The sequence below is a fragment of the Hoplias malabaricus genome, chromosome X2 (genome assembly GCF_029633855.1).
Source record: "Hoplias malabaricus isolate fHopMal1 chromosome X2, fHopMal1.hap1, whole genome shotgun sequence".
NCBI classification, from domain to species: domain Eukaryota; kingdom Metazoa; phylum Chordata; class Actinopteri; order Characiformes; family Erythrinidae; genus Hoplias; species Hoplias malabaricus.
Window position 1 is genome coordinate 13,294,813 of NC_089819.1, and position 16,209 is coordinate 13,311,021.

A 16,209-nucleotide genomic window follows, 5' to 3' on the forward strand; every position below is an offset into this window, starting at 1 on the left:
TTGCATACCTTTTCTGTTTAACCTTGTTTCCCTTCCCTTCCTCAGATTGAGCTTTTCAGTGGTCGTTTGTCTTGGAGAGAAGATGGCAACCCAGATAACAAAACTTGACGGGTCTGGATGAAGCACATAATCCAAAACAGATCCTGAAAACAGATCCGGTACTGAGTGCACTTGCATAACGGTCTGGATCTAGATTCTGGACCTGGAACTGATCTGGGCAGGACCTAGTAAAGATCTTAATGTTTCTCATGATCCTCTGGTCCAGATTCCTGGCCAGCCACCTCATCTGGGTCAGATCCGGTCCAGCTCTGGTCTAGATCTGCAGACCGGCATTTCAGATCCGTTTCTCTTCCGGCCCGGATCCGGATCCCAAATTAAATCAAATTTAATTTAGATGTATATGTACACTTAACTTCATATTACAATTTGTGTTCAAGTACACCAGTTTCTCAGTCCTAAACCTGCAGTGCCCACCTTCTGCATATTGTAGTGTTTTCATTATAACTCAGGGCTTGATTGGATTTTTTTTTTTTTGCACCAGGCATGATGTTTGGCAGAGAAAACACTAAAATATGTTTTCATGGAAAGCACATAAATACCAAAATATTTCTCAAAGATATATTAGTGTGGCTGGAGAATTGCTCAATTTTTTAAAACATGAAACTTTAAATAATTATTTAATTATGATAAATTTCAGTGAAAACACCATTCAGCACAGGAAAAAATGATCAATATAAACTATTACATTACAGCATTAAACATGTAAAATAAAAACCTAGATAACTATTTGGGTGGTCTTGACATTTGGCCACGTATTCAGGCATGACATGACTTCAGTAAAAAAACCTTTTAAAAAAACAAACATAAAAGCTGATTAGTCACTAATTAATGTTTATCTAAATGTAACTCATTCAGTAAAGCAAATGTTTAGGACCAATTTGCAAAATGTCTTTATTAAACTCGCAACACACAAAATCTAAAACATTTCCAAAATAAGAATTATTTGTATGATAAAATGACCCCAAATCTTCATTTTAAACCGGAGCACCCAGAGGAAACCCATGCAGACACGGGGAGAACACATCAAACTCCTCACAGACAGTCACCCGGAGCGGGAATTGAACCCACAACCTCCAGGTCCCTGTAGCTGTGTGACTGCGACACTACCTGCTGCACCAAAAAAAATGTTTTTTTTTTTAATAACTTACACGTTAGACTGACATTCTGCATGCTACATCAGAATGTATTTATTAGATGTACATGTGTTTTAAAGGTTTTTTTTTCTAATATATCATTGTAATTCAACACACAAACATCCTCCTGCCCTTTCATCATTTTATGTTAAGTGCTTTAAAATTTAATAATAAGTAGGTTGAAAACTGCAAGTGAAGAATCTATTGTTCAGTGCATTCATTAAGAAAAAGAATGTAGTCCCTTTGTTCTCTTCTTTGGGATATTGTATCCAAAAGTTTGCAGAGAGACTGTTTGAATTTTGAATTACAATTTATATGTTACACAAAAAAAGCTTTAAAACCTGTTGGTATAATTAAAAATGTGTTAATCATTTAAGGTATTCAGTACTCTTGGGTCATATTAAAGAAACATATTAATCTTGAAATCTTATTTATGTAGTTTAATATAGAAAGGATCTCAGACAGTTATTCTCAGTTTAATGTGTGTGTGTGTGTTTGTTTTTTATAAAAAAAATTATAGCAACATTTAATGTGGAACAGAGAGCACGGAATTATTTAATGTGGAATGGATGGCAGGTTTGTTATTCTGGCTAGAATGCATTATTTTTTTTGCATGCCACATTTTATTTGTTGTTAAAATGAAACAAAGTGACTAAACCAACACATTTCTACAGTCACACGTGCTTACAAGAGCATAAACAATTAATGTTAGTCAATTAGCCACTCCTCAGTCTTCACTCACCCCTGTGTGTTTTCAAGTCTCACCTCCCATGGTTTTGAGGGTCCTTGGGGAATAAAATCAGGAAGGGGAGGTGAGATTTGTCACTGCACCAAGTTTTCCCTGACCCAAAAAAACCTTGGCGATGTGGCCACTGGGAATCTGTTCCTAACTTAGCTTAGGGCTAAAAAGAGAATCTTCCTGTAATACTGACACAGACCTACTTCCAAGGTTCATCACCTACAGACTAGTTACATTTCACCAACACTCCCTAAAGAACTCTGAATGAGCTCAAACAGATTAGATCAACTGTTGACAGTTGATTAAAAATGGTAATACAGATTTGTGAATTTATGATTCAGAATATACCTATATTAATCTATATTAACAGATTAATGTTTATCAAATAAATATAAGGATTATGTCATGAAATTGCATTCTGTATGAATGTGTATGTAAAGGAAAAAAATAGTGTGCTAACTTTTTCAAGAAAATCAGGCAGCAGAAAACCTCAGCTTTGTCCTATATCGGAGAAGCAATGTCAACCCATAACCCTCCAGTAACAAGGTGAGCTTCTCTCTCAGGATTATCATCTGGAGGGCAAGAAGAGTACATTTGTTCATACACTAAGATGTTTACAGAGGTTCACTTAACCAATACATTTCAAAAAGGTACAAAACTAATAAGAGTAACCATTAGACTAGCAATAACTTAATGATTAGTAACATTTAGCTCAGTTAACTTGCTGTCTGATGTCCATTTCTCGTTATCATCATACTGCCATGATCACGTGTATATATGTTGTCTGTCCCTTGTGAGCTGCCTAGGTAGGCACTGATTCCATAGTTAGATAGAAACTGTGTCACGACTTCTTCCTGCAAACCCCACGCAACTGTATTTATTTTATTTATTTATTTATTTATTTTTTAACTTCAGTGGCTAGTGTCACTTGAGCATTTCAGCGCAGTGGATTCTAATCTTCCAGTTTTTATAGCGATTTTAATATTTTTCGCTCTTGGAGAAGGGCGTAATGTATGGGAGTTCTTCGTGCATTGCATCCTGGGATTCCCATCACGGTTAAAGAAAGATATAATGCTGCCTTAAAATTCAGCCAAATTAAGACAGCATAATGAGGTATCTAGAATTGGGAGAGCCTACAGGTCAGGAGCAGACATATTGTGGCGTAACATGCTCTTTAGTTAGACAGTTCACTAGGTTTTGGGACAGAATTCAAAGACTATTAATACCCAACTTGTCTTGGGTTCCAGAGCACATTCCATTGTCTGATTCTATAACTCAGTTAAACCTACATATAAACAAAAATGACAAACGACAACACCTTCTTGAACATCAACATTGTCAACACCATCATCAACAACATTGTCAACACCACCTCCAACACTGTCTTGTAAGTGTCACTGCTGTACTGAGAATGGAGAACCCATGTTGGGTTCCAATGTTGGAAGGGGTAGAGTGATTAATTGTGCAGCAACAGGTGAGCTACAGTGAGTAACTGGAACTCTACAAAATACCCACAAAGTAGCTACAAGCTACATATACCTGTTGTAATGGCAACACCACCTGTAGTGCATAGAGGTTGAGGGAGGTCTTTCAGTAGCTCTCAACATTACCTGCTGAAAGAGAAAGTGACACATTAATACTCACTTCAAAGTTATTTAAAATTATTGTAGCATAAAATAGAATAATTGTGAATTCTATGACTACTGTGAATTGGGTATCATTGACCAGAGTCAACGCTATAAATCCCAACTATTTTTTTTTTTTACTTTGATAACAGGCTAAAGAACACCTGAAAAACATAGCTATATATATATATATATATATATATATATATATATATATATATATATATATTAGGGTTATATTGTATGCATCATGGAATAATAATTTGTATAGTTAGTATATTAAATTTATTATTATTATATAGACTATATTTTATTATAATATGTTTTATATTTTACATGATAATACTGAATTTCATATGTAAAGCTGCTCATTACCAGTATGCTAATATTACTGAGCTTAGTGTTTTTTGTTTAAAAATGAAAAAAAGAGTATATATATATATATACAATTTGCAGCAGTTAACTAATACATCTTTACTGCTTTTAATTATTTTTACCGAAGTAAGTACATACAGAGAAATTGTTGTGGTTTCATATTAGCAATAAAGCTAGTTTTGGAAAGCCTCGATAGCTAGCTTTGCTAACATTGCGTTTAAACATCTGGAAAGCATTAAAAAAAAGTGGCTCACCTTTATTTCATCTTTATTTGATGAGACTTGGTCGTTCTTAAGCAGTTCATATCGTGAAGGGCAATTATAAACAGTTAAATAAAAAAAACACAAACAAACACATTATGTCGGTGAGTAAAAAACATTTAGTTTGTAAGTATAATTACAAAGCTCGTAGTTGTCAGTGTTTTTGCTAGATACACGAACACGTTATAAATACGTTATTTCAGTATGTACTAGTAGGGTCGTAGATAAATACACGAATATTCAACTGCGGCACGCGTGTTGTATGTGGTTGATTTAGCCAAATAATGAACAGAGTTACTTAAAGACACACAGAAAAAACGTGCTTATAATATATGTAAGTAACAAGACTTTTGACTTTCAAGCTTACAAATGTAGTTACAATGAACATGCATATCACAGATAAATTGTAATCTCCTTTAATGTTTTATTGTTTTATTTTTTTCAGCATCCAGCCCACGTTCAGGCCACTTTTGACCCTTCAATATTCAATGTTCTCAGCTGTCTGTATGGTATGTTTCAGTATGCACTCTACATGGCCCTTGGTTGGCCTTTTGACTTTAGTCAGGTGATTACTTCAAATTATGAGTTTTTTGAGGATACATTTCCAGTAAGGCTTTAAACGGCATTCTAAACTTTGTCATTTGTCCGTTAGAGTGACATCCCACAGATGGTGATGCCGGTTACTTTTAGGGACCATGTCACCTGCAAGGTATATACATCTGTTACTCAAACAAAAATATTTACACATACATGCAGCTTTCTCTTCAGACACATTGTGCATTGTACTGTGATGTTTTGCATTTTGGAGAGACCACTTGTTAAAGTCGTTGTATTGAGTTTTTTAAATTGTTTTTGTTTGATTGGTATATTCCTAACAACTTAATTTTTGTAAATGTAGCTGATAAACCTAATTTTCTATTAGCTTACATCATTTAAATTACAGCTGTATTTTAGAATGGTGAGTTCTAATGTGCAAGGAAAGGCCAGTAAGCACAAGAAGGGAAAGACTGAGGAGCTTTCAAGGTATGATGGTTTATTTGAATTTATAAAGGCACATGTCAGTGTGTAACTAGTGTGACTTAAAAGCAGTTATTTATAGCATCTGATAAGCTCAAATTAGACATGGTCCATTGTTAAATAGTATTTATATTAATTTCAGTCTGGATTTCAACTTGTTTTTTTCTGTTAACAGTAAAGGAGATAGAATGTTTACCATCTCCATTGACCAGGTATTTATTATGTGTCTGTTCTTGAAGCTGAACTGGGCATTTCAACTTTCATTTTGCTTAATGTGCAATAACCTTCACAAATGAGAAAACTGGGGTTTGTTTTAAAAAAATTAATTGGAATGTAGGTTCTGTGGTAAATTTATATTTAGCTTTTTTGTTTCACTAAATTTAAATAAACTGTAAAACAATATCTGCACTCTTCTATAATGTCTTCAACAGATGCCCCTTACGGTCCTGGAGCAGATTCTATTAGAGGTCGTCCTGGAAGAGGATGACCAAGCTTTTTTGAAGCTCTCACTGGTGTGTCGCCTCTTCCGGGACACTGTTGGAAGACAAGCACATTTTCAGTGGCTTGACAGTAAATATAAAGTGCATTATTGTATTTCAGTAAACTTTATTTTAAGATGTTTGTATTCCTTATAAGAAGAGGTGGTAATCTGATTATTAATTCTTAAATTCGACACATACAGCTGTTGTGACTTGGAAACTCTACAGCACAGAATACAAACAACACTTTCGCACAATGTACGGACTGGAGTGCTGCCTGTGCTGTAGAGGGACATATAAAGACTGTTTACTGGGTTTGTGAACTGCGTATGAAGTTTGAGAATTGTTTCTTTTGCCAGTGGTTGCAAAAAAGGTTGACAAATAAATGTTTTATGATCAGAAGATTTTGTTGGAATTTTGCAGTCAAAAGCAGTGTTGCTGGCTTTGATAATAATAATAATAATAATAATAATAAAATAAATACATTTTAATTATACAGCATTTTTCAAGGACTCGAAGCATTGTGCATGCATTACGAGAGTACAGAGAACATCAAAAGACAGACAAGATAAGGAAGTAAAATAACATATTAAAAATATGCTTCTGTTTATTATTTGTTGTCCACAGGCTGCTTTGGTCATGGGAGACGTGGGGAACTTGTGGGGTAGTACAGCGAGGACATGCATCCTGAGTTCTGCAGCCCATTCTGCCAACAAGTTTATGAAGATTTGGGTGTGTGAATGAGCCAATGTTTATGTGGGGTGTGAGTGTGTGTGTATATATATATATATATATATATATATATATATATATATATATATAAAATGTTGTAAAAGCTTGAAAATAAAAAAATAAAATTTTTCCTTGTCTTTAATACAGAGTGCACACCCGTGACTTAACCACATTTTAGAGTTCTACATGCCAGTGCCAATAAGGATATTCTATTTGACTATATTTCAAGCAACCGCGACTATAGGGAGTTGTGAATGGAGTGCTAAGTTGTGTAATGTGTTTCTCTTTCTTTTTATTGAAACCAATCCTGCACAACTGGACATCTGAACATGTATTATATATTTTATTGCAGCATTTTCTTCACTTGGACATTTGGAATATTGTCATTAGCATCATTATCTCTTTAGTCTTTTATTTCACAACCTGGCTAACTACCCTGAGATATCTCTAACCACTCACAGGTAGTAATTATTAGTCATTATGAAATAAGTGGTACCGCTAATATTTGTGAATACTTATTTGTCTGAACCTCAAAACACAGATGTTTAAATACATATGAAAATTGTATAAGCTTCTAATAAATTGTATGCAGACAAATAGCATCACCTATAGAAAGCTGTGTGTTCTTAAAATGAGAAGATGTTCATGACCAGGCAGGGATGCTTATTTTTTCAAGGCACTGTACACTTAATAGCACTGGATTTTATTATTGTTTTGCAGTCAGCTGTGCACTACATAACAATCCATCATGTCATAGTTGGCATAACATTACCCCTCGTTGTGGCTGAGAATAACCATTATTAATAACAAAATTAACGATTTTTGGGACAAGATATTAACTGAATGGAGAACAATATTGTATTGAATCCTGAACGATATCCTCCGTTCACCCTACCATTCACGATAATAGTCTGCCAAGCATTGACAAAAGTTAAATCAAATCAGATATCCATCCATTATCTGTAACCGCTTATCCAATGTAGGGTCGCGGGGGGTCCAGAGCCTACCTGGAATCATCGGGCGCAAGGCGGGAATACACCCTGGAGGGGACGCCAGTCCTTCACAGGGCAACACAGACATTCACACCTACGGACACTTTCGAGTCGCCAATCCACCTACTAACGTGTGTTTTTGGACTGTGGGAGAGCACCCGGAGGGAACCCACGCGGACACGGGGAGAACACACCAACTCCTCACAGACAGTCACCCGGAGCGGGAATGGAACCCACAACCTCCAGGTTCCTGGAGCTGTGTGACTGCAACACTACCTGCTGCGCCATCGTGCCGCCATCAAATCAGATATAAATCAGGTAATCTTTTTAACAGATGCCCTCAGCGGAAAAACAAAAAAACACCTGAACAGTATAATAATGAATACAAAACGTTATATGCGTATTTAATGTGCTACTCAGTGTCGCTAAACATGTCTGCGTTCAAGTGCCACACAGTGCTTCTTGAACACGTCAGTATTAGAAGGCGTGGCTGGATATGGGCGGAGTTGGATATGGGCGGAGTTGGATGTGGGAGGAGTTGGATATGGGCGGAGTTGGATGTGGGAGGAGTTGGATGTCCAACTCCGCCTTCCTACAGGCTGCAGCGAGACATACTTGCTCCGACCCGCGCAGTGACTCCAGGCCAGTTACACATCAGAGATTAGAACCCGGACTGGACCCGGACTGGATCCGGATCGTATCCGCTAACCGTAGCTGACTGTTACGGATACTGTTAATGCTGGATGAAAAACGGATCCGGATCGGAGTCGCCTGCTATGTGGCGTATTAATTGCTGACCATTGTTAAAGCCCTCTGGCGACTACTCTTCAGGCGGAGCTGACAATTAAAGCAGACGCTAACCGAATAAACGCTGCACGCATCTCCACATACCCTCAAAAGTTTGCAATTACACCATATTCAATGTGTATTATTTTACATAACTTTAAGATGATTGAGCATACCGCGACCCTAAACGTAAAATATGATGATGATGAACATTTAGGTCAAGTTTTATTAAATAACAAATATTAATTGCCACTGTTATCGTCATTTGCTGAAAAGAGCTATACGTTCTTAACGTTCACTTATATAAAAAAAATAATATTTGCATATTTATCTTGGTAATACGGAGACCAAACTTTTGAATTATCTCCTATAATGTTCAAACCTTTAAGTCTGAATAGCATGGTAGATATTTTTGTACATAGAGAAAATAACGCATGCAAACGTTTCGTTAATTATGGGAAAATGTGAATGCTTACAGTATGTAATTTATTCCCAAAAGTTCAAACAGTAACAAAACACAAAGACACAAATATATTTCTTTGATAAATATAGAATTTTATAAATAACATCACGAAAAATCTAACTGCACCTTTAATTTATTCTTTCCAAAATGAAGAAAAGCAGCCTCTATTTTGTTGTTGGTAATTAGAAGAAATATTTAGTTACATGAAATGTTTATATATATATTTATTTATTTAATTGTATTATTATTATTATTATTATTATTATTATTATTATTATTATTATTATTATTATTATTATTATTATTATGTAAAAAAAAAAAAAAAAGAAGAAGAAACCTCAACAGAAAGAAAAAAATGATAGGAACCAAATACAATCAGGCGGTTTTATATCGGACCCATTTTACCACTGCACAACGTGTAGACGGTCGTATTTAGCCGTCTTGTTTAGGTTTTTAAAGTTAGAAATTCTTTTCTCTCTTGTGGCTCTGTTAACCTACAGGATACACAATGGGCAAGCGGCAGCATCAAAAGGACAAGATGTAAGTGTGTCGTTTCTCATTGGTTTCTGATTTAAGGCTGTGGACTAGGTAGGTTATGTTTAAGAATGCGCTGCGAAGTGTTCATTAACGCAGGGCTTTAGTAGGGTGTCTAGAAGTCCCCCCCAGGACACGTCCTCTTTAATAGAGTAACCATATTTTGGAGACTTAGGTTAGGATGTCGGTCTGGGGCAGATGAACACCTGGCCTGGGCGGAAGGTTTTGTGTGTTTGTGTTTGTTTGTGTGTGTGTGTGTGTGTGTGTGTGTGTGTGTGTGTGTATATGTATGTATGTATGTATGTATTTCCCCCCGAAAACTCATGAACCGACAAGATTCCACATTAGCGGTGAGGTTATTTTAAACTGGATGGATTAAAAAGGATGCTGTATGTAATGTAGGTAACTCTAGTCACAGACTCGTTGAAAATGTCTGGTTCCTTTTATGTTATTAAAAGAAAAATTGATGTAACAAAGTGGTAAACATGCCTATAGGTTTTTTTTTTTTTTTTTTTTTTTTTTTTTGGGTGTCAAATTCAATTTTGTATGTATTTACAATAATGAAAATAAGTATGATATGTGTGAATGAAACTGCTTCACTGTTCAAAGTGGAACAGAGAGTCTGAATAAAGATGTGGAGAAAGAAAATATATCTTAGCTTATTACTGAATTCCCAGCTGTGGCTCAAAGTGCAGTGTTTCCTCTGATTTATGTACTGATCTACTTTTGTTCTCATAGAGTTGTAGCACCTAGACAATATTATCCGTGAATTTAAAAAGCTTACCTGTCCATAAGCAATGTAAATAATTAAAAGTACTTAATTGTAAACTAATAATGTGTGGAAATTCAGAAAATATTATAAAAAAAATAATTTGGTATTTGCTTTAATTACTATTATGCATGTAGTGATGTAGTGCTATGGGTTTTTAACTAATCAATTTTCCCAAGATGTCATCTTGAATCTGCATTAAATATGTGTACAGACACTGATATAATATCACATTTAAATAAATTAAGTCACACAGTCTCTTTAATATATAAGGGTGCAGGTATAAGAAAAGAGCCAGAACCTTCACCATGTATATTATTGGAAACTGGTGATGGAAGTGAAGTATGACTTTTAATTTTTGCTTGCTTATTTTTATTTTCAGGTACATCACCAGTACAGAATACACTCATTTCTATGGAGGGAAAAAAGCAGGTATGTGTCTGATTTGGAGGACAAATGCAGTTGATTCTTTTTAACTTTAAATTGGTGTTTTGCATTAATTGTGTCTATTTTTATTTTATTTGTAGAAATCCCACAGGCCAATTTCAGGCGCTTACCCTTTGATCACTGCAGGTGAGTTTTGAACTCTGGGGAGTAACATTGGGCAAACTTTATTTTTATTTTATTTTTTTAGTAATCTAATAAAAAATATTTTGTGTAGGTTGTTGAAAATCTGTTTAGTGGGTGTTATGATCTGATTTTTGGGCAGTTCATAATAATCAAACAAGGAAGGTGAGAACTGAAAGTGTAAAAGAAATCATGTCTTTATTAATATGTATCTTATTTAAAAAGGGTTTGCAAACCACAAAGATAGCACTAGTGGAGAAAGAGAACCATTGAAGCCCAGTCCTGAACAGCAATTTTTTGATCAGACAGTATGTACCCAAATTTTTCAGCAACAAAAACAGAACCAAAAGAAAAGAATCTCCCATTCACTCATGCTGGAAAGCGTTATAAATGGGAGCAAACCCCTGTGCACCGGTGTGACCCACAACAAATCAGGTCTATTTTCTGCCTCATAATTCTACCTGCAACACCACAACAGAATAATACAGATAGCCAAGAGAGTTGACACAGTGGGCCACATGATACAAATCAAGTACATCAGTGTCACTGATATGAATCACTCAATAGTGTCCCTTATCAAGCATTTGTTAAACATGAATATGTGAGTGACTGAATTAATTAAATACCAGTTTCATGAGGTGTTTCATAGCCAGATATTACTAAATAGAGTAAGGTGCAGAAGACAATATATTTTTTTAATGACTATTGAAATATTTGTAGAGTTGTACATTAGTACCATTTCTTACTTATGTTTACATTTTCTGCAATTATTTTCAACAGTTTGTCTCTTCAGCCTTTTGAATATCCAATGTGCACCCCAGATGGTGTGGTCTTTGACTTAATGTAAGTACAGTTTCTACATGTCAGAAATTCTATATATTCAAAAAAAAAAACTAAAATACTAGTTTGACTTGTAAAATGTAGTAGAATATATATTGACATTTACAAGTATAGGGGAAAAATATACTTTTTCATATGTGCTGAAAGTGATTAATTGCATAATTCATACACACACACACACACACACAATGTCTGAATATTTAGCTTCTTATCTAAACATTTTGGTTTGGTTGTCAATAAAAATGCATGATAAATTGTTGCATTTCCTTCTCCAGGAGCATAGTTCCTTGGATTAAGAAGTTTGGAACCAACCCCATCTCAGGAGAGGTAGGCTCCAAAGTTCACTAAAGGCTTATGCATTTCTCATATCTGTAATACTCTTAAGCCTTTTGGAATGCAGCAGCAACTCTTGTTACCTAACCTATTCTCTGCAGTGCTTTCAGAGACTATGTCCCCTTCAATAAATTAAAAAGTACCCTCAGAGTAGCCAGTACACATGCATTTCCATGCTGTCAATAGTGAAATAGAAATATATAACTGGGCAGTTTGCAGTGCATTGCTGTTTTACACCCCTATATTTAAAAATGCTGCACGCTGCCTATAATTTTGGATACACCACATTAGTTTATGAAGATTAAACATGGATATACCATTTATCAGTCATATTAATCACACTAAAACAACTGAAGTATCAGTAAATTGTTGTCAAAAGAGAAGATAAGCTTAAAAACCCAAAACATAAACAAAAAAAAATTTTTTTTATGTGATGCACTGCATATGTTTAGCCACTAGAGAGCCTCAAACTCCTCTTGGTCAGCATGCCTGGTTAAAAATGGTGGGATGAGGGCATGAGAGTATTATGTAACACAAAGCAGAGTCGTGCATCTTTAAATCTGTAGGATCATCTGTGTTTCTATTCAGTAGAGTCTCTAAAGCTGTGAGAAGGTATAAATATCCAATGTTTCTTCTCTACTTAGAATGTCAGGAAACATTTCTTTAATATTTTATGCTCTCTGTGGCATAAGTATAATCTGTTTTCTTAGACAGTTCAGGGAAATGACTGCCAAAAATAGAACACATCCTTGGGTTACCACTAGGCCTTACCAACATCACAGTATCATGATATCATATCAATTATTACATTTACTGTATTTATACATGTGCCCTCTTAAAAAGGGACATTTTTATAAAACATCACTTCTATTTCAGAACAGTCTGAAACCCCAAGTATTTACCACAAATCAATCTCTTTGTTGATTGCGTAAGGTAGGGGTGACTAAACATTCAATTTTGAGGGACTAAAATGTGATTATTGTAGTGGGCTAAAGTATACCTCGTTCAAAAATATTTTACATATCATTGCACTATTATTTGATACTGGACTGATACCCCAGAATCTTTAATAGGGTTATATAAAAATGTGTATACTCTGATTTGATTTGAGTAACTTCCTCTTTTTGGTCAGGCATTGTATGTTATTGACTGATCTTTTGAATGTTTTCTCAATCAGTCAGTCATTAAATAAATAAGCAAAACAAAAAAAATGTAAATTTAATATTATTCTGTTTTAGAACTGAAAAAATGTCAAACAATGCAAAGTCTATCAAAACCCTTAAATAAAAAATAAACAACTGAGCCTTTTAAAAGTTTTTAAAATGCAAATGAATGCATTGCTGTCCTTTTTAAACTGACAACTAATACTTGCTCATTGCTTCAACATAATACATATTGTCCCTGTCCAATTAAATGCATGTATCTACCTTTACAGGAGAAGGAAAAAAACCTTTCAGTGGAAGTGAATATAAAAAGATTTTATTCCAAGTCATTTTGGAGCATTTCTGCTGGTTCATTCATCGTGAAATTTTTACATAACTTCATCTGCTGTGTTCAAATGATGTAGTAAACTAAAAATCAGCAAAAATGGAGATACATGTTTTTTTAATGCAGTGACAATACCTGTAATCTCTTATTTGTCTCCTCATGGCCAAGATAAATTCTATGTCTGCCCAGTTAACAGTCCCTAAAGATAAATTGCATACAATAAGTTTTCTTAATCTATGTCTATTACACCACATAATAGCTGTCCTTCATGTACAGGATGATGGATTTCAGTGCTGGCGTCGGCTTAGTGCTGTATTATTAATCTACCAGACACTCTTTGCTGTACTTTTAATTTACAGAGGCCATTAGGATTATAAGGAGAATTGCATGCATGGCCAGTTTGCTTTCCGCAGCTAAAGCTGGAGCTGTAACAAAATAGCATTGTCATTTGGTTTGTGTGGATCCCGTAGTATGTGTTTGTTCATATCTCTACTACACTGTGTTTGTATCAGTGTTTTCCACGTGTGTTTACACATTTGTTTGTATTGGACTGGCTCTGGAACTTGCACTACATGTTTGAAAATGTTTTTCTGGGTGTGTGTCTGTCTCTCTGTCTGTGTGTTATTAATTAATATTTGATTCCAGTACCAATACAGGTAATACTAAGGCAAATAACCTGATACTAATACAAATATGGTACTTTTAAAAGTAACAACATAAAAACATTTGTTTTGTCAAATGTGAAAACCCTTGGGATTTCAGTAGTGAAATTTAATAAATGAGGATGAAAATTATAATTTAATATATTTAGTTTAATGTTAAATAAGCTTCTACATAAATAACAGTTTACTGGAGTTAAACAACTCCATATGATATAGGTATTATGTGGGATGATTTGGAGGGAATGACTAGTGCAGTCTTGTGGACATGCCTGGACTTGTTATATCCAGCACAGACAAACATGCTTCTGTGTTAGCATCAGTAGCAGCTATATACTGCACCACATGTCTGTGTTTGTGAGACTGTGTGAATGTGGGCAGATGTCTTTCCTGACTGTCACATTCCTGTGTTTAACCAATGCAGCAAACAAATTTGGACCTCTTAAAGTCTCCAAAGGAGAAACAGTATATTCCAGCTGTCCATGTAGTTTTTACTCAAAACCTTGGCCCCTCTTAATATTAAAGTCTCAGAGGCCTTCTGAGTTTAAGATAGAGCTGTACAATATATCTGTATATATATGCAGACATTGTATATAAATATTATCTCATTTCACTTCCTTTTGAAACACAGATCTGTGTAAAATAGTGACAAAATGCATTACCCCTCCTTCAGTTGCTTACATACATTTTTCAGGATGTTTCTGAGGAAGTTAGATAAGCCACAATAATATTACTATGAGCAACACCAACTTCCAGCCCCAACTTCAGCTTGAATAACCAACTTAAAGTAACACACACATTGCTTACATATTGTTGCTGTCCAGAGAAAAAAACGTTTATCTCCACATTTTTTGTTCTTTTTTTTCTACATCATTTGCACACCGCTATCCCTAATATTGTATGACAATTTTATGATAAATGGACCAATAGAAATGCTCCAAAATAACTTTGGATCAAATTTTTTTACCTAGACTTTTATTGAAATTTAAGGTTTTTCCCTTCTACTAAGGCTAATCTTTTGTAGATAAATATTTTTCTTTGGGCAGTGATAATATGCAATACTTATTTGCCAGCTCCTTATTTGCGTTTTCAGTTTCCCCTTAAATGGCTGAACTTGTTGCACTGGCTGATTAATGATAGTTTGTGTGAGACAGGACTGAGTTGTTATGTTATTCTTCCTTGTGTACAATTCTGAATGTTAAAACATGCATAACCACTGAAAAAATGTTTTTATCAGATGACTCTTTACTGATTTCCCACTGTTTTCATCTAAGGCAACGTGGAATGTCTATGGTAACAGATTTTTAAAAAGAAAAGTTTTGTACTATTTCTAGAGTGAAGGCTATGTGTAAATTGTCTCTTCACACTCATCTCTGTCATTTATACAGATGTCCTGTATATAATATTACCCCTTTTACCTAAGTAAAAATAGTCCCATCTGAATAAGGCATATGATTTTATGTGGTTAATTCCAAAGTGCAAAATGTTGTGATAAAGATGATGTTTATTGAGTGACTTTAGCCTGCCTCAACATCCTGTAATTGGTCAAAGTCAGAACCATCCAAAAAAGTGTTTTTACACTGCCAACAAATTGAACCATGCTTCAGTTTGATCCAGACAGAGACAAACTATATTGTCTGAACCATCTTTTGGTTCTTTTTCGAAAAGTCCAAAGGTCTACAGGGTAGGTGTGAAAACACTCTAACATTCAGTCACATGCTTGTTACTGTGTAGGCTTATTTTGATAGTGTGTCACACCTCTGATTGCTGTTTAGAGTCTTTCTTTCTTTCTTTCTAATTGATTTAAATGAATTAATTTAATCAAAATAATGACTTGATCACTTGTATATCAGTAGAGACAGTGGAAACAGTAAAGTGTTTCATTGCCTTAACAAATTGTGGTGCCAAGCTAACATAATCAGCACTGTGTTGGAGTTTAAAGCAGAGGATATGGTCAATATGTTGAAGTGTGTGTTTTTAAATGTATGGATTGTTTTTTATGTCGTGGGCTTAACATGAGCTCCCTAGATTGCTAACAAGCTCTCACCTCCCACCAAGGTTTCTGCTGTGAAATACATATATAAATGCATGCACATAACTCCCAGTGTGCCATTCTTCCAGTTTCAAAACATTGCATCATCAAAATCTCAATGATCAGCTTAGCTAGGTCCAAAGATGAGTAACTGACATTTAATGCCATGTTAAATTATCCAATTAGATAAAGTCCTGAAAAGGAATTGGCTGAAAATATAACAGACAGATGATTGCATGTGGCTTCAGGAGATGTGGCATGCTTGATCACTGACCATATGTTTTGTTTAACATCACATATCTTCCATGAGTGAACATTGAACTGCT

General features: G+C 34.9%; 1 protein-coding gene across 1 annotated transcript in view; it reads left to right on the forward strand.

Moving 5' to 3' along the window:
- The first annotated feature begins 9,052 nt into the window (after positions 1–9,052).
- The window catches only part of LOC136676799 (RING-type E3 ubiquitin-protein ligase PPIL2-like), a 41,026-nt gene continuing 33,869 nt past the window's right edge, over positions 9,053–16,209 (forward strand). The window contains exons 1-5 of the mRNA XM_066654026.1: positions 9,053–9,201; positions 10,347–10,396; positions 10,492–10,537; positions 11,312–11,374; positions 11,647–11,698. Coding sequence (XP_066510123.1) covers positions 9,170–9,201; positions 10,347–10,396; positions 10,492–10,537; positions 11,312–11,374; positions 11,647–11,698 — 243 coding nt within the window. The 5' untranslated portion in view covers positions 9,053–9,169. The remainder of the gene's footprint in view (positions 9,202–10,346; positions 10,397–10,491; positions 10,538–11,311; positions 11,375–11,646; positions 11,699–16,209) is intronic.